Raw genomic sequence first — 23,501 nt, 5'->3', positions numbered from 1 at the left:
ACAAAGTTGTTAATGACAATCTAACATGATTTTGATAAAGGTATTTTAAAATGTCACAGAGACTCTGGCAAAAAAGGGAAAACGAGTCCATTTTGAACCCTGCATCACATAAGGTTGAAAAAAAATGTAAAGAGAAAATAATACCGTAATAAGAAAAATATAGCTCGGAGAATAATGTTCCGTTGCCAACATCATGCTCAAAGCTTCATCAGTGGGAACACTGGGGGCAAGGCGATGCTTGGCCAAATCACCCCTTGCTGGGGCCAACAGCTGCAGTAGGTAGATAGGTAGGAAAGCAGGACTCCAAAAGCCACCTCTTGGGGTGCAGCGTGGGAACAGCAGCAGGTCACGCAGTGGCCTCGAGCCTGGCCAGCCCCCCACCCGCCCCTTGGGGATGGTTCGCCCAGTGCAATTCCAGCCCCCAGCCCATGCTCGGTTCGCCACTGCGCAGGGTCTCGTCTCCTCGGGGGACACGCCGGGGGCGGGGGGCGGCGCTGCGGAGTCCCTAGTGGCGAGGTGGGGTCTCCGGGGCAGGACGGGGACGGGGACGGGGCCCGGGACTCCCCGCTGACGCACAGGAAAGCCGGGAGGCAGCGCGCAGAATAAAGCGCGCGGCAGGCGGGGGCCGGCAGCCAGCCGCCCGGCGGAGCTCAGCCTGCGCGCCTCGCCACCCGCGGAGCCTGCCTGGGGGCGCCCCTCGGACAGGCAAGTGGGAGGAGCGGGAGGAGAGCGGCGGGCACCGGGTGAGGGGCGCGAGGGCAGCCGGGGGGCGCGAGGGCAGCCGGGCTGCAGGCTCTGCTGGGGCTCCGCTCTGGCTTCCCCGGGGAGCCCTGGCCCCGCGCGAGCTGCCGGCCTGGCCCAGGTGGGGCCCCGCACGGAGAGCGGGGCGGGCGCAGGAGCTGCGGCTCTTGGCACCCGTCGAGCTGCCGCTGCAGGGGTCGCAGCAGCTGGCGCCGGGTGGGGGGGGGGGGAGTTGGGTCTCCCAGCAAAAGCGGGGACAGCCGGCCCCCAGGGGGAGCTTGGCCTTCAGGGGAGCCAGGGGGCCTCCAGGCAAGGCCAGCGGCTGCCTCGGGCAGGGCCCCCCACGGCTCGGCGCCCGCTCGCAGCGCTCCCTGGAGTGGGGGCGAGTGAGGCCACCCATCTTGAAGCACGTGCCCCGGGGGCTGCTGCGCGAAGGGCTGCGTGCAGCTCAGCCCCGGCTGCTAGCTCTGCCCCCGCGGCCGGCAGCTCCAGGGCCGAACTGGGGGGGGAAGGGGCAGCGAGCCCCACAACCGCGGGCGTGGAAGGGCAAGTTTCTTGAGTGGGCACCTGCAGAGAAGAGCTGACGGAACGGAGGAGCGAGGCCAGCCGAGGAAACAGGGGACAGAGACGAGCTCGTTGGCCCCCTTCGCCGCCCCCGTACGCATAGCCCTGATTCCTCAGGGCTCTGCAGAGCAGCTTTGAAGGCGGTTCCTTGCCATTGTGCCCCATTAAAGATGGGCCTGGGCCTGGGCCTCGGGGAGGGGGTGGGGGGGAGCCTTCCCCAGGTAAGCTCTGCGGTTAGAAGTTCAGAAAGAAGTCATTTTCAGGAAGCGTATTCTGAAACCCAAAATTTGCACGGAAACCCTGCTAGAGCATAGTGCGAAGACAGCCTTAAGAGATCATCTTCTTTTACCAGAAGGGTACAGGCCATTTGTGTTTTGAAAACAAATTAATCTAACTCCTGAAAGAAACCGAATAGAAGTAGATGCTGTGGCACTGTTTTATAAGATTCCCACTTATGCACAATAATGGCCCTCTTAACAGCACAGAGCTTTGAGAATTAAACAGATACATTTAGACATAGGTCGTGGAACTAGGGGTGCTACTGCACCCCCCTGGCTTGAAGTCATTTCAGTGTTTACAGTTTGGTTCAATGGCTCTCAGCACCCCCACTATACAAATTGTTCCAGCACCCCTGCATTTACCTTCCATTTGTGAATTAGATAGTTTCAGAAGATGCACATTTTGAAGCCCTGATGCTTTCCTAACATACCATTGAATTTAACTGTCCTAGAATGTATTTATAAGTTATAGAAACAGATCATCCAAACTGCATAGCACACACACTATTTTGACACCATAAATGAAATATGAAAGTTACATTGCAGCATTAAGAAATAGTCTGTTGCATTACATTGCAATATCAGCTCTGTGTACTGCACTAGATGCTTTAGAATAAGAATCTAAACTAAACTATGTATGTTTTCAGTTTTTTTAACTTTAATTTTTCCTGGAAAAAGGAAAGTACTTTTTGGTATGAATTTGAATAAAGTCTGTGCTTCAAGTTGTCTTACAGTTTGTTTCACCACAAGAGAAAAGTAAATAGATTTGCCATGTTCATGCCCTGTGACTAAAAGCGAAATGGAAAGCCTGCCACAATGTGTATTGTTTGTGTTTGAGCTGGATATGCTTTAAAAAAAAAAAAGTCTCCCATTTACAAAACAGGCCCCAATCGTACAAAGGGTCATGCAGGCAAGTGACTGTGAGCATAAAAGAAACCTTAAAGTTTACACTACAGACAAAATCCTGTAGTCCTTACTTAGGGCCTTATTAGGTGTTCCTAGCACATCCAAAACTCCAGGATTCTCAAAAGCCATTTAATTCTATTAAAGTTTTGCACTCAAAACTCCTACTGAAGTGTGTCTAAGGCCAGAAGGGACCATTGTGATCATCTAGTCCCGGGGTGGCCAATGTGTGGCTCTTCAGAAGTTAATATGTGGTTCCTTGTATAGGCACCAACTCCAGGGCTGGAGCTACAGTCGCTAACTTTCCAATGTGCCGGGGGCGGGGGGGCTCACTGCTCAACCCCTGGCTCTGCCACAGGCCCTGTCCCCACTCCACCCCTTCCCGCCCCCTCCCCTGAGCTTGCTATGCCCTCGCTCCTCCCCCTCCAGAGCCTCCTGCATGCCAAGAAACAGCTGATCGGGAGGTGCAGGGCGAGAGAGAGAGAGGTGCTGTTCAGCAGAGCTGCCTATGGGCAGGAGGCTCTGGGAGCCAGGGGAGAGGGTGTGGTGTTGGGGAACTGATGCGGGGGGCTGCTGACTTATTACTGTGGCTCTTTGGCAGTGTACGTTGGTAAATTCTGGCTCCTTTTCAGGCTCACTGTGGCCACTCCTGCTCTAGTCTGAGCTCCTCTATAGCTCAGGCCACAGAAGTTGCACAAGATGGATGGATTGTGTGTGTGAGAAAAATCACTAGTCTTTATATATGCAAAAGACACAGTCATCAGTTTGGAAGGAACACATGCATTTCCCTCTTCATATACATCATTGATCAGTTATGCAAACTGTGTAAAGTTATCAATACAGCTGCAGAAAGGGAATGAAATGCTTTCATACCCAATTACCAGAAAACAAAAGTAAATAGTTGGTAACATTTTCTCTTCCACTAAATAGAAGAAATGTAAAAAGGAGGCGGCTTGAAAGTGATGTTGCAGGGAGTTTTTATAAATTGTAATAATGTAATCCTGGAGAAATGAATGCTGAATAAGATCTGCATATCATTATCAATGCATAAATATTCACAAGCTTCTTTTTGGAGAGAATTGCCATATATTCATAACAATATCTGGAGGGGGGATAAATCAGTAATTATATAAAGACCTCAAGATTTGGCTGTTAATCAGTTTTTAAACTTAGGTGCTCTTATTGACTTAATGTACAGCACTCAGTAACACATATCACAAGACTAAGTTATGCAGTACTTATTACGGAAAGACTCTCATTGACCTCCCTTAATGTTGCCTGATTAAGGCCACAGGACTCAATTATACCCATAAAGTACTTCAACTTCTTCAGTGTTTTCCTTTGGGTCAATGAAAACTAAAAATGGAAGTTCATAATGTTTTAGTGTTTGGTTTGAGATTCTTATTCAAAAAAATATTATTTTCCCTTTAATTAAAAATTTTAAGCATCTAGAAAGTTATTTTTAATTCATTTGGAGGACATGGAACCGTTTCATTTCAATGAGACAGAACACTTTTGACTTTGTAGTTTTGTTGAATGTAGACATTAACATTAATATTTTAGTATCACAATTATATTAAATACCCTAAATGATGTTACCTTATCTAAACATCAAAGTAAACTGTTCAGTCTTGAGAATTAACATTTTGGAATTTGGATTCTATGGAAAATTGATTTTTCAGATTCAGAACTAGGGTTGTTTTTTGTTTGTTTTTAAAACATCAGGATTTTCTACAGAATGGAAATTCTGCTTTATGAATAACGCATCACAACAAAATGGGACAACAAATTGAAATATCAACAAGTCACCCAAAAATAAAGTTCTACAAAATTGTTATATTTTCAATCAAAACAAAATGCTTTTTTTTAAAGTTAGCTAGACAAGGTGGGTGGGGTAATAGCTTTTATTGGACCAACTTCTGTTGGGGGGTGGGGGGGTGTCTTTTGAGCTACCCAGAGCTCTTCCTCAGGTCTGGGAAAGGTACTCGGTGCAGTTTAGACACCCATGCCTGGGCCATGCCAGTGGAGTTGGGCTCTCAGTGCTTGAGCTAAGGGGCTGTTTAGTTTTAATGTTTGGGCTCAGGCTGAAGTCTAAACTGCAATTAAACAGCCCCTTAACCCAAGCCTCTGAGCTAAAGTCACCTGGCACAGGTGCACCACAGGTGTTTAATTGCAATGTAGACATACCTAGAGTGTAACAGCTAAATACAAGGTCAAAGAGATGCAATGTGCTAACTACTAATGCTAAACTAAGGGGCCATTCTAGGTGAAGTGGCCCATTAACACCCTGTAGTCATAGGACAAAAAAGGGGGTTAGAAGGTTACAGATTGTTGTAATAATGAAGACACTGAATATATGGCTTAAGACCATGTTTGACGTTATGAAACGACTCAAAATAAAATGCTTCATTTTGAATTTTCACATTGAAAAACTGTTAATCTACATTTGTCTCAAAAGACTGACAGTTCCACAGTCTTTTTTCTCTCAAAACCACTTCAACAAGCTGTAATTTTTGTGCAGCACCTAGTACAATGGGGCCCTGTAAGCAGTTCCACTCACCACAGTACCATCCCCAACATCCAGGATGGCGTATTGGAGGGATTGTCACCTCTAGAACCTCCCTGCTCCTCTCCTCTGGCCCTGTGCCTGACCAATGGTACAGAAAGCCCAAAACAGCAACTCACACAAACAAAAGGGTCTTTCACACTGCTTGGGCTCATCTTTAGCCCACCCTCCAGACTCAGCTCCCTATCCCTTGTGGGTTACCTTTAAGTCACTCTGGCTCCTTTCCTAGAATCCCCTTTCAGATTCATTCCCTCTTCCACCCCCTATTTAAGGACCTACAAGAACCCAGCCTGCTCCCTGTGATTCATCTTCCAAACTGAGTTTTCTCAGCCCTTTTGTGAGGCTCAGGTGTCTCATACTGTCACCTGACCACAATTAGCCCTACCCCGTCTAGCTAAGATGGGGCTAATTACAGCACAGGGTTGACTGCCCCAGGCCTCCTGGCCCTAAAAAGAGAAACCCACCCTGTTACAGGTCTCAAGCAGAGATTGGGACTTTTAGGTAATATCATCAAATAATAATTAATAATAAAGGCGTTACAGGCCATTGTAGCAACATTTTTGTTGTTTGGGTGTTTTCCCCTTATCTGTTTTACTCTGAAATATGCAAAATATCTGCAGCATTGATTGGTAATAACTTTTTACAACATAAAAATGTAAATTAAAAAAATAAATATGGTCTAAATTCTCAGGTTTCAGAGTAGCAGCCATGTTAGTCTGTATTCGTAAAAAGAAAAGGAGTACTTGTGGCATCTTAGAGACTAACAAATTTATTTGAGCATAAGTTTTCGTGAGCTACAGCTCACTTCGTCGGCTCACTCTCTACCTCTTTTGTACCACTGAGACCATGCTAGGGATACTGAGCTGATATAGCTTGCTCCTTTGTCACTCCCTCTTTGCAGCCCCCAGCATAGGAAGTATGTTAGGGGTGGGGAGGAATGGAGAGGGTTAGGCAGGAGCACTGGCTGGAACATGATTCCAACAGGTGCTCTTTAGAGCAGCCTCTAAGCTACTCTAATGTGTGCTCAGGATTAAGGCAGAGAATCAGGGAGGTATAACCAGCTTCCTGATGGCCACCCCTCCCACTCTAGTCTGCCCGGGAGAAGTTGGATGCAGCATGAGAATCTGGCCCAATATTTACAACCTTGAAAGATTGTTGCAATCCCGCACTCAAGTTACTGAAGTTAATGTTGGTTTTGCCTGAGTATGGAGTGACGATGCAGGTCTAATGTCTGTCCCTTATCCCCATGCAAGCTCATCACATGGTGGCCTATTCCTTGTATCTGCCTTTCTTCCCAGTACTAAGTTTACCAAAAACATACAACTACAATCTTAAGCAACCCCAAGGTACAATCCTTCTAGGTGAGATAGATATAGAGGCGCTTAGTCTAGATATGAATTTCAGAGTGGGGCAGTAGATGCCCTGATCATGCCTACATTTTCATCTCTTTTATTTCTTATGTGGCCTTCCCACTCCTGGGTTTGGACCCAAAGTGCACACAGGTTTATTGCAGTTAAAGATGTACTAGGGCAATAACTCAATGTCCTAGGGCAGGATATTGCACCTCAATAGAGAAGAGGATGGAGTTCTAGAACCAGCTGAAGTTGATGAAATACAATGATAAGTGGAATATAAAATCAGAGTAGTGTGAATTAATCAAACCAACAAGGGCACCTTCCTGCCAGCTTACTGGTCTTGTAAGTGATGATATCTGGCTTTGTAAACTACTTTTCTGAAAAGGGAAATACTGTTAAAAGAAAAGTCACTGTTCTGCCTGATATTTTTATGATCTACTTTTATGAGTCTTTCACACAGCAACCAGGGAGAGAAAATCATTTACAATAAAAAGGAAAAGGTGGTGTGAAACCACAGAAATCCGCAGGGTACCCAGATCGGTCTTACACCTGAAACTACTGTTTACTCTTTTTTTTTAACTGAATAATTCACTGTTTCAGGTGGACAGTGTACCTTTGAAAGCAGAAAAAATGAAGGGTAGGAGGACTATAACATGGTATGACAAAGGATGAACATATGCTGAAAACGAATGATACACATGCCATGGAGTGCTTGTGTAGTATCAAAGATTATACATTAAATATTAAACCAATTTCACCATTTCTTTTATAGTATGTCTCAGTGGAGTCAAGTCCAGCAGTTGGAAATAAAGTTTTTGGAGCAGGTAGACCAGTTCTATGATGATAACTTTCCCATGGAAGTCCGACATCTACTAGCACAGTGGATAGAAAGCCAAGATTGGTAGGATTAAATGTTCTTCTATCTACTAAGGTTTGATTTGTGGAAACTTTATGGTTTATTCAGGCAGATTTCTAGCATGTTTGCTTGTGAACTGTGAAGGAACATGCTTTGCAAGAAAAGTGTACCTTTAGTTATGTATTAAAGGCCATCTTATTCACATAGCATGTTGCCCTTTATTTATCTGAGAGATTCAGAGGGAAACATTAAAAGTGCCAATGTTTTCACGACATTAATTTACCAATTACAGATTTCCATTGCATATATTTTACTTGTCGGGGCAGATTTATAATAAAAACACTAATTAGTGTTTAGGGATCTCTTTCTTGCTTTGATTTTTAATAAATCAAATACCACATTTTTATTTAAAAATAATTCTTTAAAGAAGTAAGCTGAATGAAATTTTCTTTATCACACATTTATTGAAATATGGCGTCATCTATCTTTAATGAAGAGAAACAATATTAAAGCTTAATATAATCAGATAATACATAGTCATTCGAGCTGTCCTATAACTTTTAAACCTCAAATTTCTCTCTTTCAACCTCAAATTTCAGGTGTGATTGAATAGATTTTTGTTTGGACTCATCTCTATACAAAATATTTTATTTGTTTTTAGAATATTAACATTACAGTTTTTTGCATGAAAAAATGTCAGTTAGTTTTAGGTTTGTTTTTTTTGTTTGTTTGTATTTTGTAGTGTGAAACGGTTTCATCTACTCTTTTCTCCAGACTGCATGCAAGAAGCAAACTATCTTTTAAAAAAGTCTTTACTTGTTTCCTTTAATTCTGAATTTTTCACCAAGATGCAGATTATAACTTACTTAGCAAATAACTTGACATATATCATGACATTTTTGTTCATTCACATGCATATTTCATGTTAAGAATTTTGTGTTGCATAGGGAGGTCGCTTCCAACAATGAACCAATGGCAACAATCCTCTTACAGAACTTGTTAATACAATTGGATGAACAGTTAGACCGTGTTTCTCAAGAAAAGAACCTCCTGTTGATACACAACCTGAAAAGAATCAGGAAACTTCTTCAGGTAAGATTATTACCTCAGATTGCCCTTAAATAAATGTGTACCTTCTTTCTGGTTTCTAAGGCAAAATCCAACTACCACTGAAGTCAGTTCAGTTCTGTTTATGTTCTTAAACTGTGCTCATCACTGTAGTATCTAAGCAACTATGGGAAGATCAGACCCTACTATCTCCAGGCAAAATTAAGTTGACACTTATGGTCAAATTCTGTTCTCAGTTACACTTATGGAGTAACACATATGATTTCAGTGGAGATTGCACAAGTGTAACAGCAGAAACTGGAACCAAGGGGCTTGATATGCAGACAGATCTCAGTTTTTGCAAGTGAAGTTTTTCAACCTTGTCTAATTATAGGTGCGATGTTAGTAAAATGGCTAATTACCTGATCTGTAGGCACAAAAGTAGATATTTAACTACGAATAGTTGTGTACACATACTCCTGGGGGAATTCTGCGCCAAAAAATTGAAAATTCTGCACATAATATTTTAAAATTCTGCAAATGTTATTTGTCTAAATAACACTACATAATCATGCCAGTTTCAATTATTTTGGTAATTGATTTCAAAATACCTGTCAGCAAGTATGTCTATAGCAATACAGACACACACAAAAATTCCCCTAGAGTAGAGAATTAAAGAAACCCATATGACAACCCAGTTTCTGTTTCTCTGCCCCCCCCCCAGCCCAGATACCCTCCCCCGAAGCCCAGAGCCCAGCCGTGGTCCCCCCAGCCCAGACATCCTCCCCTCCCAGAGCCCATCTGTTGCCCCCCCCCAGCCCAGATACCCATCCCCCTCTCTCCCAGAGCCCAGATGTTCCCCCCGCCCAGCCCAGACACCCTCCGCGTCCCTTCCAGAGCCCAATCATGGCCTCCCCAGCCAGATACCCGTCCCCCTCACCCACAGAGCCCAGCCGTGGCCTCCCCAGCCCAGACACCCGTCCCTCTAATGCCCAGGGTTCCAGAAGGAGAAACAGCCTGGTGCTGGGTCCCAGCCAGGCTTGTGTGGAGTTTCCTGCATGCCACCGTCTCGTTCCTTCAGGGCGTGCAGGAAGCTGCAGCTGCTGGGAACCCTCTACTCTCCTCCCCAGCGCTAACCTGCAGTGTCTTCTGTGTACGAGTTGGGCTCGGCCAGGTCCAGCAGCCCCTAGTGGCGGCCAACAGCACTGCAGCCCATTTCTCTCGGGGAAAGGAAATTATGTGCAAAAACCATTAATTGCTGCAAAATTCTGCATTGCACAGTGGCACAGAATTCCCCCAGGAGTAGTATACAATTCATTGCAGACACAAAAATGCAGGCACAGTTATTTACAGGTGAAAAACTGCAGCCAGCACTGGATATGAGGCTCTATAGCTGTGGTTTTAAACTTTTTTCATTTGCAGACCCCTAAAAAAATTCAAAGGGAGGTGCGGACCCCTTTGGTTGTCTTTGACATAATCTGCAGACCACAGGTTGAAAGCCACAGCTCTATAGCATATAGACCTTCAGTTTGATGCAGATTGAAGGTTGTCTTTTGACAAGCTTAAAGGTTTTTCCATCAAGCTTTTGTACATAGTGATATTTTCTTTTATTGGTTGACGTTAGTAAAACACAGTCTAATAAATGTTTGTTTATGGTAAGAATTCTGGGAAAACGATAGCATTTAGTTAATGATTTACTTCCTGTTATAATTGTGCCTTCTGCACAAAGCAGATACATATCTCCGTTTTATGAAAGGTTTCTTTCCCTTCTTTGATGGTGGCATGTTTCCTACTTGGACTGCAATGACTGTTATAGTTCTTGCAAAGGGTTATCTTTATTATATGTACTGCAATGGAAAATCTTAACATGACACTGCCAATCATTTTGTTCCCTTTATTCATTTATTGGTGATGGCCTCAGAAACTTGACAATATTTCCATTCCTACCAGTTTTTCCTCTTGCATTATTGAAACACTAATTTTTCTTATGTGATTTTCATGCAACTTGAAATTAAGGTCACTTTTCATTTCCTTCCTTGTTTGTATATCAACATCATCCATAATTTCAAAACAGTTAAAACAACAAGTTTATTAACTGCTTCTGCAGGACAAGCAGAGAGGCCCAGCGTATTTGTTTTTGTCCTAGGACACACAGCCATAGTGTGGTGGAAGTATTGCTGCATCACCCTACCAGAGGCATTCTCTCTGCAGGATCATACGTACAGAAAGAATGCCTCCAATGGCATTGAGATGAACAGTCCTGACCATCTTTTGAAGGCTGAACAGATACGCATTTTACACAGTCACCCGCACCAGATGCTTGAGTATAGGGATTTCTCTGTATTTTTATTCAGACTTTGTTTTGTTGTTTGGTTTCGCTCTTTAAATGTCCCCCTCTTCCCTTTGCTACGTATTTGACAAAAAGAGTATTATCAAATGCTAGAAACGCAACCAGCTCTAAACAAATGTGCACTCTAGATAACCTATAGAATATAGGACAGATTGAGACGAGCACTCAGGTCTTCAATGTACTTTTGTATACATGTATGTGTATGTTTAGATAATAGCCGTGTGTGTGTGTGTGTGTGTGTAGAAGAAAGAACAAATGTCCTTAGGTCCTGACACACCTGCTGGGACAGATACTGTGCTGTGCTTCTTAGGAGCTGCAATGCCATAGATGCGTACTAGTAGGCAGAGGCAAAGGTGGCTGTGAGCCATCTTTTGTGCCACCTGGATTCTGATCTGGCCAGGTTCTGAAGTGGTAACCAGAATATATTAGAACGACCCCAGGAGTCTTGTGTTCCTCTTCTGGGTTGTATTCTCCCCCAGCCTCTTGTGGCTTCACTGCAGCCTCTGCATGCTACTAGAACTGCATATAGGGGCCAGAGCAGGAGGTAGGGCCCAGAGTCTGCCTTTTCCTGCCCCACAGACATAAGCAGATAAAGACTGCATAGAGGCTTGGCAACCACTGCTCAGCCCACTCAATGGCTGGCTTTCTCAAAAGAAATGCAACACAAGTGGGGGCATATACTGAATAGTTCTCTGTATCCCTATGCAGGATTGGGTATTAAGATCCCAGTCCTGCAAGCTGCTCCAGGAAGAAAGGTCCTTGTATGGAGCTCCATTGACTTCAGGAGCTTGAGGTCTAAAGGTTTACAGATTTTCTCAACAAGTCACTGTTCTGCCTATTAAAAGTGATATCAGTCCTGACCTTTGTGGTAAAATATTTCCATCTGAGAAAAAGAGCAATAGTTCTCTCTATTAGTAGCAGTGCTGGCCTTTCTCAGTTGTATCACGACAGCAAAGAACTGACTTTTTTGGATAACAAGTGACTGGTATGTTTTCAGAATAGAAATGTCAACCATCAGACATCTAATAGCACTTTCACTATTAGATCTTTTTCCTGATTTTTCTTTTCCGACCTTTAATAGTAAAACCCGCAGTCTAGCCTGATTTCCACAATAACTGCTACTGGCAGGGGCAGAGCGGATTTTTTGAAATGTTCCGTACTGTAGATAAAGCAAATAGCTTGTGGTGCTTTTAAAAAAAATAAATAAGCTGTAACAAACACATATTTCATTTAAAGTACCACATGTCTGGCCTTGAAATTTGTATAATATAATTTCTGCTTACATCTTTAACCTAATAAAGTGCTACATGGCAGAATTCCAAAGGTCCAGATTTATTGATACAGATCCTGGATCTTCAGTTGTCAAAACTAATCCCACTCAGTTTAGTTCTCTTGGGCAGGTAGAAAAACCACAACCAGCACCCTCATTGTTCTCATTTTATTATTTGTCAAGCACTGAAAATGTACTGAAAGCTGTACAGGACACACAATACAAGATAATTCCTACTCCAAAGATATTAAAGGATACAAATCGCATGTGGGAGAGCAAATTTGTCATCTTTTCTCAAACCTATTTGTGCTCTAGGCTGGGCCTAGATCCTTGGTTGTGCCAGAGTTCTGCTTAGCACGCCTGAAGAAGGGTGGCAGGGCACTTCCCTGATCCCTGGCACAAGTAAGAACATACACAGCACCCCTCTAACTTATACCAACTTGCAACAGCCCCCTACAGCTGTTCTTCCAGCAATCCCTTCTGGTGTTGCAGCACACGCTGGCTGTGCCACCTCCTGTCCCAACACACCACCAGTGCCAGGGGAAAACAGGTGATTGGGAGGATGGGGTATAGAAGTAGGGAGACTTTCTATTGACTTAAATGAGAGATGGGTTGGACTCTTAATGCGAGAGGAAAAATATATTTGTAATTCATCTTCTACTTTTTGGTGTCTGTGTGAACAGTGTTAGTCTATTTATCTCTGAAGGTTATAGCCCACCTGACTTACTCTTGGCTCTCTAGTGCAACATTTCTTTGAAATTTCTCAGTTCACTCCTCTTCCTTCCCCTCTACACCACACACACACACACACGAAGCTACCCAACCTCAACCCATGATCTGAAAGTGTAGCTTATATATTATTTTAAGCACAGTTCTGTTATAACTTTAAAGAACACTTTGTCAGGCTTGACAGATCTGGAAGCTATAATTTGTCTTCAAGTACAAAGGCTGAAGCAGTCTGCCTGTAGTATTCACCACTATGTTCCTGAGTAGAGTTAATTGGAAAAAGGACTAGTGGCACTGAAGTTGCAATGAAAAACAAAAAATGTTATGGGATTTTTTTCCTCCCTGTTCTCCTACTAGATCTACTCCTGAGTGACCTCTACAGCAGACTTTGCTCACTGGTTAATGTAGTGGGTGTCCAGCATGCATCTCACTTGTATACCAAAACATTCATCTGCTCTGTTTTTTGGAATGGGCAGTATGCTATTGAAATTTACAAAACTCCTGCTCGGATCATTCAGCAAATAGGAGTCTTACACATACATTTCAATATGCACTAGTGCCTTCTATCAACAAATGAAACATACATACCCAAGAGCCAAGACACAGCTGTGAAAGGCATCCCCAACCCCCAGGACCATACAGGAGAACCTGTTCACAGAGACTCAGAGGGAAGAGAGCAGAGCAATCCACTGCATTTACCAATCTGGTATTGAAGAGCCCTATCTACTAGAGATGCTATTTTCCAATGACGCTTAAAACACATTTTGATATATCTTTAATTATCACAAGTTATAATGTCATTCGGGTGAACCAGCCTTTACAAAGGGACACAACACACACATTATCAGTGCCTTGCACAACTATTTTCTAGGTGGCAATGGAATATTTGGAGTCGGGATTGTTTGGTTGCTGTAATGATCTTGGGGTTCATTAAATAACAAACCAGTGAATGAGACAGGAATAAAACTTGAGTAAAACAAACTGGAAAGTGTCTCTGATGAACAGCTGCACGCAGCCATACAGAGTTCCCAACCCCCACTGTCAGGGGTTGTCAGACATCTCTAAATTCCTTTGACATAATATTGTCCCTGATGAGGGAGCATCTCTAAATTATAATCTTCTACAAACCTATCTCTACAGTTATGTTCCTGGCTCTGGAGGGGAGTTGTGTCTAATGGTTACAGATATCTCAGCCAAACACATAGATCTGGCACATTTAGTGGCTATCAATGCGACTGCGTCTCCCATACTCGACACAGATTTCTATTCACAGCTCTTCCTGCAGTGTCTTTGTGCAGCTTCTCAGTTGTCCAATCATTAATAGGTGGGAGATGCCTGCCTCCTAAGTTAGAGGTATGAGACCTTGCTCAGTAATAAAAGTTGTGAAGTGCACTGAATTATTAAAACCAGTTAGTAGAAGAGCTGATGCTAGACCTCATGGTCTCCTTCGAGCCCAGCCCTCCTTCCCTGGCCAAAGCAATGCTGCTGCTGCATCCAATCTGGACCTCAGGTTTTGAGTATGCTCAGTGCAGATGGCAGGAAAGTGGAGTGGGGGAACATGCTCAATTTAGCTGGATGGCGAGTGGGGCTGGAGGAGGTACAGTGCAGATGGAACATTCAGAGATTGCAAACCTTTAACAAGCGCTGCTGAGAAAGCGTAAATAATTATTTTCAGATCTGATGGATTTTCATGGAAACAGCAAAAGACATCTGTGTACCTTTAGGACAGTTCGCACCTTCAATCAAATTTCAAGTTCCTGCTCTAAACCATGAAGATATTAGACTTCAAAGACACAGCTGAAAAAGCATTTCATTTATTATTTATTTCAGGTTAAATACTAAAAACAATTCCTATGCAAGGCTCTAGGCACCCTAATCTTGTAACATTAGCAAAACTACCAATTTTTAATTAACTTCATTCTCAGAAATAGCCAATTTAGCAGAAAGTATTAAAATTAAAAAAAAAAAAAGCAGCTTGAGGCAGAGAGCAAGTACGGGAAACTTATGTCTGAATGGTTAAAATCTGGCCAAGTTACAAGCCACTGAAAACTGTGTGATAATGGAAAGTGCTGGTCAAACTTAAAGTTGCTACCAGCTCCTTCGTAATACATGTGTCTATTGTTTACTCCTCTATCCACTCCTTGGCTGAAATACCATTTCTAGGTATTAATCTGATATAAATCAGTCTATAAATTGCTTGAGGATTTCTCTACATGACTGGCACGATGTACGTCAAAGTTTTAGGCTAAAACACTGGACATTGTTTATTTTGGTTTTGTTTTTTATTTCTGTATTCGGTAAATTAGACTCAAGAAAATGAAAGCTATAGAGATGAGGTTAACCTGTCATTGCTATGATCTTGGGTGGACGCTATTACAGCAGGTTTACTTATGAAAGGTCTTATTTTCCTTATATCTGTCCATAGAACTCCTATTCACATGAATAGGAGTACTATGAACCGATGAAGTGGAGGAAGGGGGAAAAAAAATAGAAGTATACAGCTACAGTACTTGCTCATGCTTAAAGAACTCAGGTGGAGGGAAGCAAACCAGATTAGTCACAAATACAATTTTTGTTGTTGCTACGACAACAGTGTGATGGTGAGGTGTTGAGCCTAGACGTAAGTAACCAGATAAAATGAGAAGACTGTAGGTAGGAGAAGAGTCTGCTATCATTTCTAAGAGTTAGTTCCAAGATGAAACACAGCAGACATAACCTTAGACCGTGACCAATTATATTTTGTTTTTAAACATATTTTGAAATGGCTTAGGTAGGATTTTTATAAAATGAGAATCAAAGGCAAAATGAGTCACATTCCTTTTATCCTTCAACTTTAAACTCGCAACATATTTTCAAATATATTATTTCCCCTCCCCATAATGTGTGGGTGAATTTGGTACACAAGAAAATGAACAGAGACTGACACATTATATGGTAGGTTTACGATATAAACAAATGAAGAATAGGCAGAAATCATTCCTACTTGTAACTGAAGCCAAACTTTACCCTCTGATATTGAGATACCTGCTCCTTAATTAGAACAGTTTGCTTTTGGCATTTAAAAACACGGGGTCACATTAGGTCATTGATTCTTAAGCAAATCTTACCATTGAAATCACTGGAGGAACTCTGCTTAAGTCAGTGGCACAGTGTAACCCACAAAAAAAAAAAGATATTTAGTGGGGAAGTGAAGGACGTGCAGTTATAACATAACATCTCAAGAAGTTGAAGACAAATGGGAAGGAGAGCTCCTCCACCTATTTAGCATTCAAGCTTTGGGTTATTGTGTAGCAGTTCATACTATTGGACAAAATCTGGATTTCCCACCTAATGCAAAACTCTGATTGAATGTAAAAGGAAGTATATGCACTAGCCAACTGGGGCAGGGTGAGGGGGGCGGGGAGAGTAGGGAATGGGAGCTTTTCCTGAGTAAGGATCTAAGTGTGCAGGGCTGGCCCTAACCCAAATGGCGACCCAGGTGAGGTGCATCTTTGACACCCACCCATTTGTTAACCTTTCAAATATTTTATTTTTTATTGCAATTGTAGCCCATTTCTTGACTTTGATCCACGATTTGCATGCATGATTTATCCCTGTCATAAGACAATACATTTGCATGCTATGATCTGTAACTCTGTATTTATTCATGCCATATGTAAGCAAATAAACATATCCTTTTCTCTGCGCTTATATAAACTTTAATTTGAAGAATAACGGAAATGTACTAACATCAAGCAATTGAACTGTGCACCAACATTGCGTGGACCAGTATTAAACAGTGTTGCAGTAGGTGATAGTCTTAGAATGTCAACCCTAGTCCTTTAGTTCAGGAGGTTGTTTTTCCTCGCCTTTGCCCTCGTGAACTGAAGCACAGCATCAGAGAGATCAAAAGACTGGTCAATGGCATTTTCAAGTGCCATCATCAATCAAAGATATGTTTTAATGATCCTGAGCTTTAAAAAAAAAACAAAAAAAACTGTGCTCACCACTCTTGACTGTGACCAGTAGCATGAGCAGAATCCTCAAAGCTATCCACACATTAAGAAAAATGCCTGTCTGCTGTGCCTCATGAATGAATTGGAAAACTTGGAGTGGAGAGTATGCTTCCCATGTTGCAAAATGTGATGGATGTTGTCCAGTTTGGCAGAGGTCTTTATCATTGATGTCTGAACATTCTCCAGGTGTCAGCATCCGGTAAAGGTCTGTACAATTGTTCAAGAGTGTTTTCCTGTCCGCTGGCAGCTTACTAAGGTCATGCAAAAAGCCCAGGTCTTTTTGTGGTGCTTCATTTTTCTAAACCCTTCTATGATGGACATTCAAGCAGTATCAACGAATGAACAAAACAATTCCCTTTTGAATTTTTCTTCTGAGCTTCCCGTCACCTCATCTCTGCCCTCATAACTAAACTGTCTCTTCTTGCAATGAATATGAGTTTCCTTGAAGACAGGCTTAACACTGGAGCTTTTTGCTATTTCTTTGGCAGCAGTGAGGCATATTCAAATCTGTTGTCTCTGTAGGCCACAACAAAATCAAGGCAGCTTTTCATCAAAGTAGTCGCAGTCGTGATGTCCATCGACTGAGTTTGTTGTAATGCCTTGCTTACAACGTTTACTTGGAACAGGATATCGTGCCAAACCACAATTGATACCAGAAGTCAGTGATCTGGTTTGCCAGGCTTTGTCCTCATTTCTGATTCCAGCCACAGCTTTACTCAGCTGCGCCAGTTCCATCAGGGCATCATAAACCTCAGTCACTTGGTACCTCACTGGCCTTATGCTGTCAGTGCAGCTCTCCCAGTAAGTGTCACTTAGAGGCTTCATGGTCAGATTTGTAACATTGTACATGAGGATCTTACACCTGATAGTTAATGCTGAAAACATATCCTTTGCAGTACTCCAAAGAAAGATATGGAATCTAAAGATGATGATGCTGCATTTGACACAACCAGTTTGAGGGAATGGCAGCCACAAGGCACAAAGAAAGCTCTTGGATTCAGCACAAGGATCCTTGCCTGGACGCCACTGTTTCTTCCCTTCATATTTGCACCATTGTTGTAGCCTTGGCCACAGCAATCCTGAAGCTTTATTTTATTCTCATTCAAAACATTCATAAGCAGTTTTGTCAGGCCTTTTCCAGTAGAGTCATCCACAGAGCGGAAACAGATAAAGTGTTCCTTTACTTGGATATAGCCATCCTTGTCATCAGCGTATCTTACTGTAAATGACAACTTTTCACTGTGATTAATATTAGGACTGCAGTCCATTATTACGGCGTAATAATCAATATGTATCAAGCACCTTCCTTGCCATAAGGTCAATCAATTTGTTTCCAACTGTTTTGCTGCAGTAATGATCCATAGCTTCTTTATGAACTACTTGACTCACACATAACATGGTCGTATTTCCCAAGGAGCTCTACCAAATCGAGAAAATTACTGTTATGTTAAATGAACAACTTATCTGATGATCCCTGGAAGGCCAAATTATTCTTTGCAAGGAAGAAGGTAATTGAGATCAGATGCTTGAGCACGTTCCTCCAACGCTGGGTGACTTTTCATGTTACTTCAGAGCATCAGCTAAGTTATGCCAATAATTGTACCTGGAAAGTGCAAGCAATGATTTGGCATTCTTGTCAAATATTTTGCAACAAAACCAGGGCACTTTGTCAGTTGATTTTGAGAAAACTAGCCAAAGCCAATTCAGTTTCTCACCATTCTCGAGCCCTTTTTCAGAGTGTGACTTTGAGCAGTGTTGCTTCTGCTCATTTACTGGAAACGTCACATCCTTGATTTTGCTTGGCCCGTTCAAAATTGTACGATCAATATCAGCAGAGTTTAGGATCGCTAGCCATAAAGCAGGATCTGGTATATCGATATGTGGTGTCAGTTTTTCTCACTGCCATTTCTGTCATCATGCAAGGCTGATTCTTCTTTATAGTTTCTCTCTTTTTCATGTAAACCAGATTTTTCTTTGTCATTACTCTCCTTTTCATGTGAGCCACATTCTTTTTTATCACCAGTCGCCTTTACGCTGCCAGAAAAACTGGATGATTCTCCATCACTTGCCTCACATTTCCATTCCTTACCATCGGGTAAATCTGCTAATTCCGTAGTAATAGGACTTCTATCATTTACGCTTTGCTCAATTTCTTCTGCACTGGGACAATCGTTACTGCCGAAAGCCCGATCTATGTTGTTCTGATTCAGATATTTTCCCATCAGATTTGCCCCTTGCTGCAAACTAGATTGCAGCTGAGCTTTCCGCTTTCTATATTTAGCTCCTGAAGGCTTCTTCAGGGGCATCTTTTATTTTCTATTAGGGATAGCAAAAGTCTATGTTCCACTGTCTTAGAAAGTCATCAAACATTACGTGTGAAGTATGAAGTAACAGTATTTCTTTTATATTGTTGCGTAGATAGGAGTTCAATAGATATCTCTGGCGTCTCATTAAATATGTCCTTTATTAGTCACTACTTACACTCTTCAAGTCTTAAAACACAAATACACTTTTATTATTACATAATAAAACAAGATTCACAATATCACAACTGGTCTTTCACTTTGTTCTTATATCTGACTGGTGACTCACCACTTCTTATATACCAGCAAAGGCATGGCTGACCATATTCTAGAAGATTCAAGGAAAATGTAGTTCTCAGAAAATCTGGAAGGTTCCACGAGATTCTACAAAGGTCCAGAACATTCTAGGAGGTTAGTGAAAAATGAATTCACATACAGAATACCTGAAACATTTTAATTCAAACATTCTATTTTCCCTTTTGTCGCTAACAACAAAAACAGCACCCCGAGCCTGGCGCCCTCCTCCCCCATCCCAGCCAGGCATTCTAGGTGATCGCCTGCCCCTAAATCCGGCCCTGTTAGTATCTGGCCCATTTACTTCACTGGCTGCCTGAGTAAAACTGAGTAATTTCAGGATTTATCCTATTATTATACATCAATCACATATATCAAAATGGACTTTCGGAGGCACTGCTTGTCATGTTGTAGATTCAGCGTTAGGAGACTGACTTGAGCAAAGTCAGAGAAGTGTTATTCTCTTACCATCCATTCGGAACCAAACACTGGATACGGCATCAAGGGACTATCCTAAGAACACCTGACAAGTGTGGGAATTTTTATTCTTTTGGGACCAAATACCAAACTCCTTGTTTTTCTGATCCTGCAAAGATATGTACTAGATAGAAGGAACCCTTGCACGCAGATGGAACCCTGTTGAAGTCAGTGGGATTCCATATAGGTTGTGATAAGTTTGTAGGGTGCAGGAGTCCATGCAAGCAGATCTCAGTGCAGGATTGGGCCTCAGTTTTTATTCAGTCTTTGCTGGGAGTTTGTCCTAAAAAGGACTGAATAAAAACTGAGTGAGGAGAACAGGATGCATCCATTGTGTTTTGGCACAGACCTAGTTCTCACCATCTCATTCAAAATCATTTATAGAGACTTACACAGTACAGCTAAACTACAGGGAAATGTGTGTTGTTCTTTAGAACTGGTTGGAAAGCATCTTGTGCCCTATGAAAATTCTTGACAAAAACAAATAATTTTTTTTTGTTTTCATCTGAACTTTTTGTGAAATTTTCAGGTTTTCACCTCAACTACAAAATGCAGGCAGTCAGATAAAAATGTTTAGTAAATTTGAAAATGTTGCCTGCCAGCCTTACTTAACTTAAGTAGCCAAAAAAAACCAAACAAACCCCCCCCGCACAAAAAAAAAAAAGCAACCAACATTTTTGCTGCTGAAAACTGAAAATAAATTGTCTGTTTTTGATAAAATTTTCCTAGACATTTTTTGTGGAAAATTCTGTTTCGATTAAATAATAATTTTCCATTGAAAGAACTTTTGACAAAATTTCCAGCCAACTCTGTTTTCTTTCCTTTTGTTGTTGTGGATGAAGCATACAATGAACTGAGTTTTATTTATATGCATCTCTCTATCTTAGGGTTCTATTTTACTACCCATCACTGTAGTATCTGAGTGCCTCCCATGCAAAAATCAAGAATAGAGAAGTCACTAGTGGACTTCATAAAGTCTCTTGCACTTTTCTGCTTTGGAGGGCTCATATCTCTTAGGGGTAGGTAGGCTTTTGTGTGTGTTGGTCAAAATTTTTTAATTTTGTTTTATATATTTACTTTTGGTTGGTAGGGGTTAGGGAAAGAAACAGGTGTCAATGTTGCAAGTATCATTCTTATGTGGAAAGACTTGATATAGAATTGCTGCACTGTAACTTTTCTCGTCAACCACAACGTCGCTTTCTCATGGGTTTATGATGTGGGCTAAGTTAAACCTAAGTGTCGGCCAAATCCTGCCTTTCATTGCCCAGTTGCACTAGAAGGAGAAAAGGGCTTAGGGAGCCTCTTCTCCACTCTCCAGTCCCCTTTAGCAGCTGGGAAGGAATCTAACTTGATGCTCTAGGGAAGGAGAATGGCTAATGTGCCAGCTGTGTAATCTTAGTCCCAAGGGAGCATGGTCTCTCAAGGGAACATCGTCAAAACCCCTCTTCCCTGCCAAACTGGTTAGTGCAGATTGTTCAACTGCAGTATGTGCTAAATCTCACATTTTTCCTTTGCAGCCTCCCATCTTGGGCCCTATCCTAGCAGGATGACTCGGGTAATGAGCAGCCAACGTCCCACCTTTCACCTCCAGCATGACTCCTATGAGTCTAGATGTCTTCTAAATGTCTAGCCCTTTGCTAATATAGTTGTTTTTAAGGATGTCCCATCTTTGTATGGCTAAACTATTTCTTTTTAGACTTTGCTTTTTTGCACATAAATTGTTTTTTGATCAGATAGTACCTGTGAGAGTGATGAATGCAATAATACTGGTGATCAGATTGAACCTTCTAGGTGCTACTGTAAGGCAAATAATAAATAATAATAACTCTGCTTTACATGCACAGTAAGTCATTTGACAGTTTGTCACTGATATTATATCAGTGTTTCACGCATATGACAATATCAGTCCCTACCTGTAAATAACCACCCTCCCACCAACAATTAGTCTGTTTGGGGATGGGGGGTGAGAGAGAGACTAAATTTCTTATTTCAAAATGGTTACAGAAGTCACTTCCCCAGTAAGAAAAAATGTGACAGATGTTTCCTAAAATTGTTTTGTTTCACAGCAACAAAGGAAAGTGACAAAAACAGCGTATGCTGTGAAATAGGAGATTCCAACTGGCATTTTAACAAATATTTCTAACAAACACGGTACTGAGAAGCAGCTGCAGAGGATGGAAACAATAGCCATTGAAGTGTGAGCTGCAGTTTCCTGTTAAAGATTATAACAGGGTGAGAATGGAACATATAAAGAAATACTCAGAACAAGATAGAGTGTTGTCTTTTAATGCCCACTGTAGTGCCATATTGCCTCACTTGAAATATCATTCCTTTTATACAATATATTTATTTTAATGCTCAGTGTTAAAATGTTACCTTTGATGCCCAAGAGCAGAATTGTTTTTTTAAAATCTTTTCATGTAGATTTAGTACTCATGAACAATACCAGATTAACAACCCAGCAGACTGAATTCCACTATTTATCCACAAGCCAGATGCCGGTCAAGACGCAGGTGTGAAAACTTCCCCTTACTGCAACTCAATCCTAACGCTGACATCAGCAGTGTGAATTAATACCAGTGGGGGCTCTTATCTCTGTAAAGTGAATGGAGGTCAAATAAGCCATTAGCTGCTAAATACTTTTGGTTGCTAGTGACCTGTGCTAGATTTGATCCTGTGACCTATGAAGGACAAGCTCTAGATCTCATTACCGAGCACCCCTTGGGCCTACCATCATCCTTTCTCTGTCTCCTTCAGCCCCCTGTGTGAGAATTTGGCCTACAATAATGCATTAAATCCCCCCCCGGATCCCTGATTTTTCAACCTTTGACCTCATTTCCATTCCTGTTTCTTTTATTTGTTGTCCACAGTAATCAGCTGTAGCCTGGGCTTAGAAGTTCCTCCCCCTTAAGTAAGGGGGTGGACCTTCAGTTATGGACAGGGTTAGGCTGGTTTGTCCCAGTGATTCAGACAGTACAAATCTTTGTTCCAGTCCCAGTGCAGGCAATCTAAACTAGGGAGGGTCTTTGCAGCTAGGGAATACTAAAAAGCTACAGCTGGTTGGGTGAAACTGTGGAGCTTTCTGGTGGTGGGGAATTTTTAAAGAGAACTGTTCTAATTCAGACAAGATGTAAGAATGGAAATTGTGTTACTAGAGTAGAAACGCATATTCTATTGGCAGGCCAATTCCTAATTATTGCTTGTTTAACTCAACGCTAACACTTCGTGTACATGTTTACTGGTGTTTATAGGACTTACAAATGTAAATTGGCTCATAGATGGGAGCGAGAAACTCTTATAGTCTGTGCTCAGTCCTGATCTACTGGGGCCTGACGGTGAAGTTCTGAAGCAAGTATCATCTTGGGAGGTTGTTACTAATGCTCTAGTATAGAATGACTGTAGGAGAAAAATAAATCGGTCAATCCTCTTCCTTTGCCACCATCTCCCCCCCATCGCAATGAGATTATGGGTTTGACTAACCTTTGCTGTATAATGCATTGTGAAAGTAGAAGTGTATACTTAATTTTCTACCTTAAATAGGCTTGCTCTTCAGCATCCTCGCATTGAATGACCCATAATAACCAAAGACTCCAATCGGGATATGAGGCAGAAATTGGTCTCACACAGATTTTAAGTAATCACAGAAGATTCTTTCAAAGTTAAATTATTTGTATAATCAAAATAGAATACACATCCTGGTTAATGTCAGTAACTGTGTGAAATTACAAAATGACTTGAAGTCAGTCTGACATGCAATTTACCAGAATGTGTTCTCT

The 23,501-nt window shown here is 42.0% G+C and overlaps 1 protein-coding gene across 3 annotated transcripts in view; it reads left to right on the top strand.

The window, feature by feature from the left end:
- Window positions 1-526: 526 nt before the first annotated feature.
- Window positions 527-23,501, top strand: part of STAT4 (signal transducer and activator of transcription 4) — a 62,765-nt gene continuing 39,790 nt past the window's right edge. For 2 of the 3 annotated variants that reach the window (XM_075118027.1, XM_048869910.2), the window contains exons 1-3: window positions 528-705; window positions 7,180-7,308; window positions 8,211-8,355. In XM_075118027.1, the coding sequence (XP_074974128.1) occupies window positions 7,181-7,308; window positions 8,211-8,355 (273 nt within the window). In that variant the 5' untranslated portion in view covers window positions 528-705; window position 7,180. Of the gene's footprint in view, window positions 706-7,179; window positions 7,309-8,210; window positions 8,356-23,501 lie in introns of all 3 variants that reach the window. The other variant, XM_075118028.1, reaches the window with a different exon arrangement.

The sequence above is a fragment of the Caretta caretta genome, chromosome 11 (genome assembly GCF_965140235.1).
Source record: "Caretta caretta isolate rCarCar2 chromosome 11, rCarCar1.hap1, whole genome shotgun sequence".
Taxonomy (NCBI): Eukaryota; Metazoa; Chordata; order Testudines; family Cheloniidae; genus Caretta; species Caretta caretta.
Note: the sequence above shows the minus strand (reverse complement) of the source record. Positions and strands in the feature narration are given on the sequence as shown.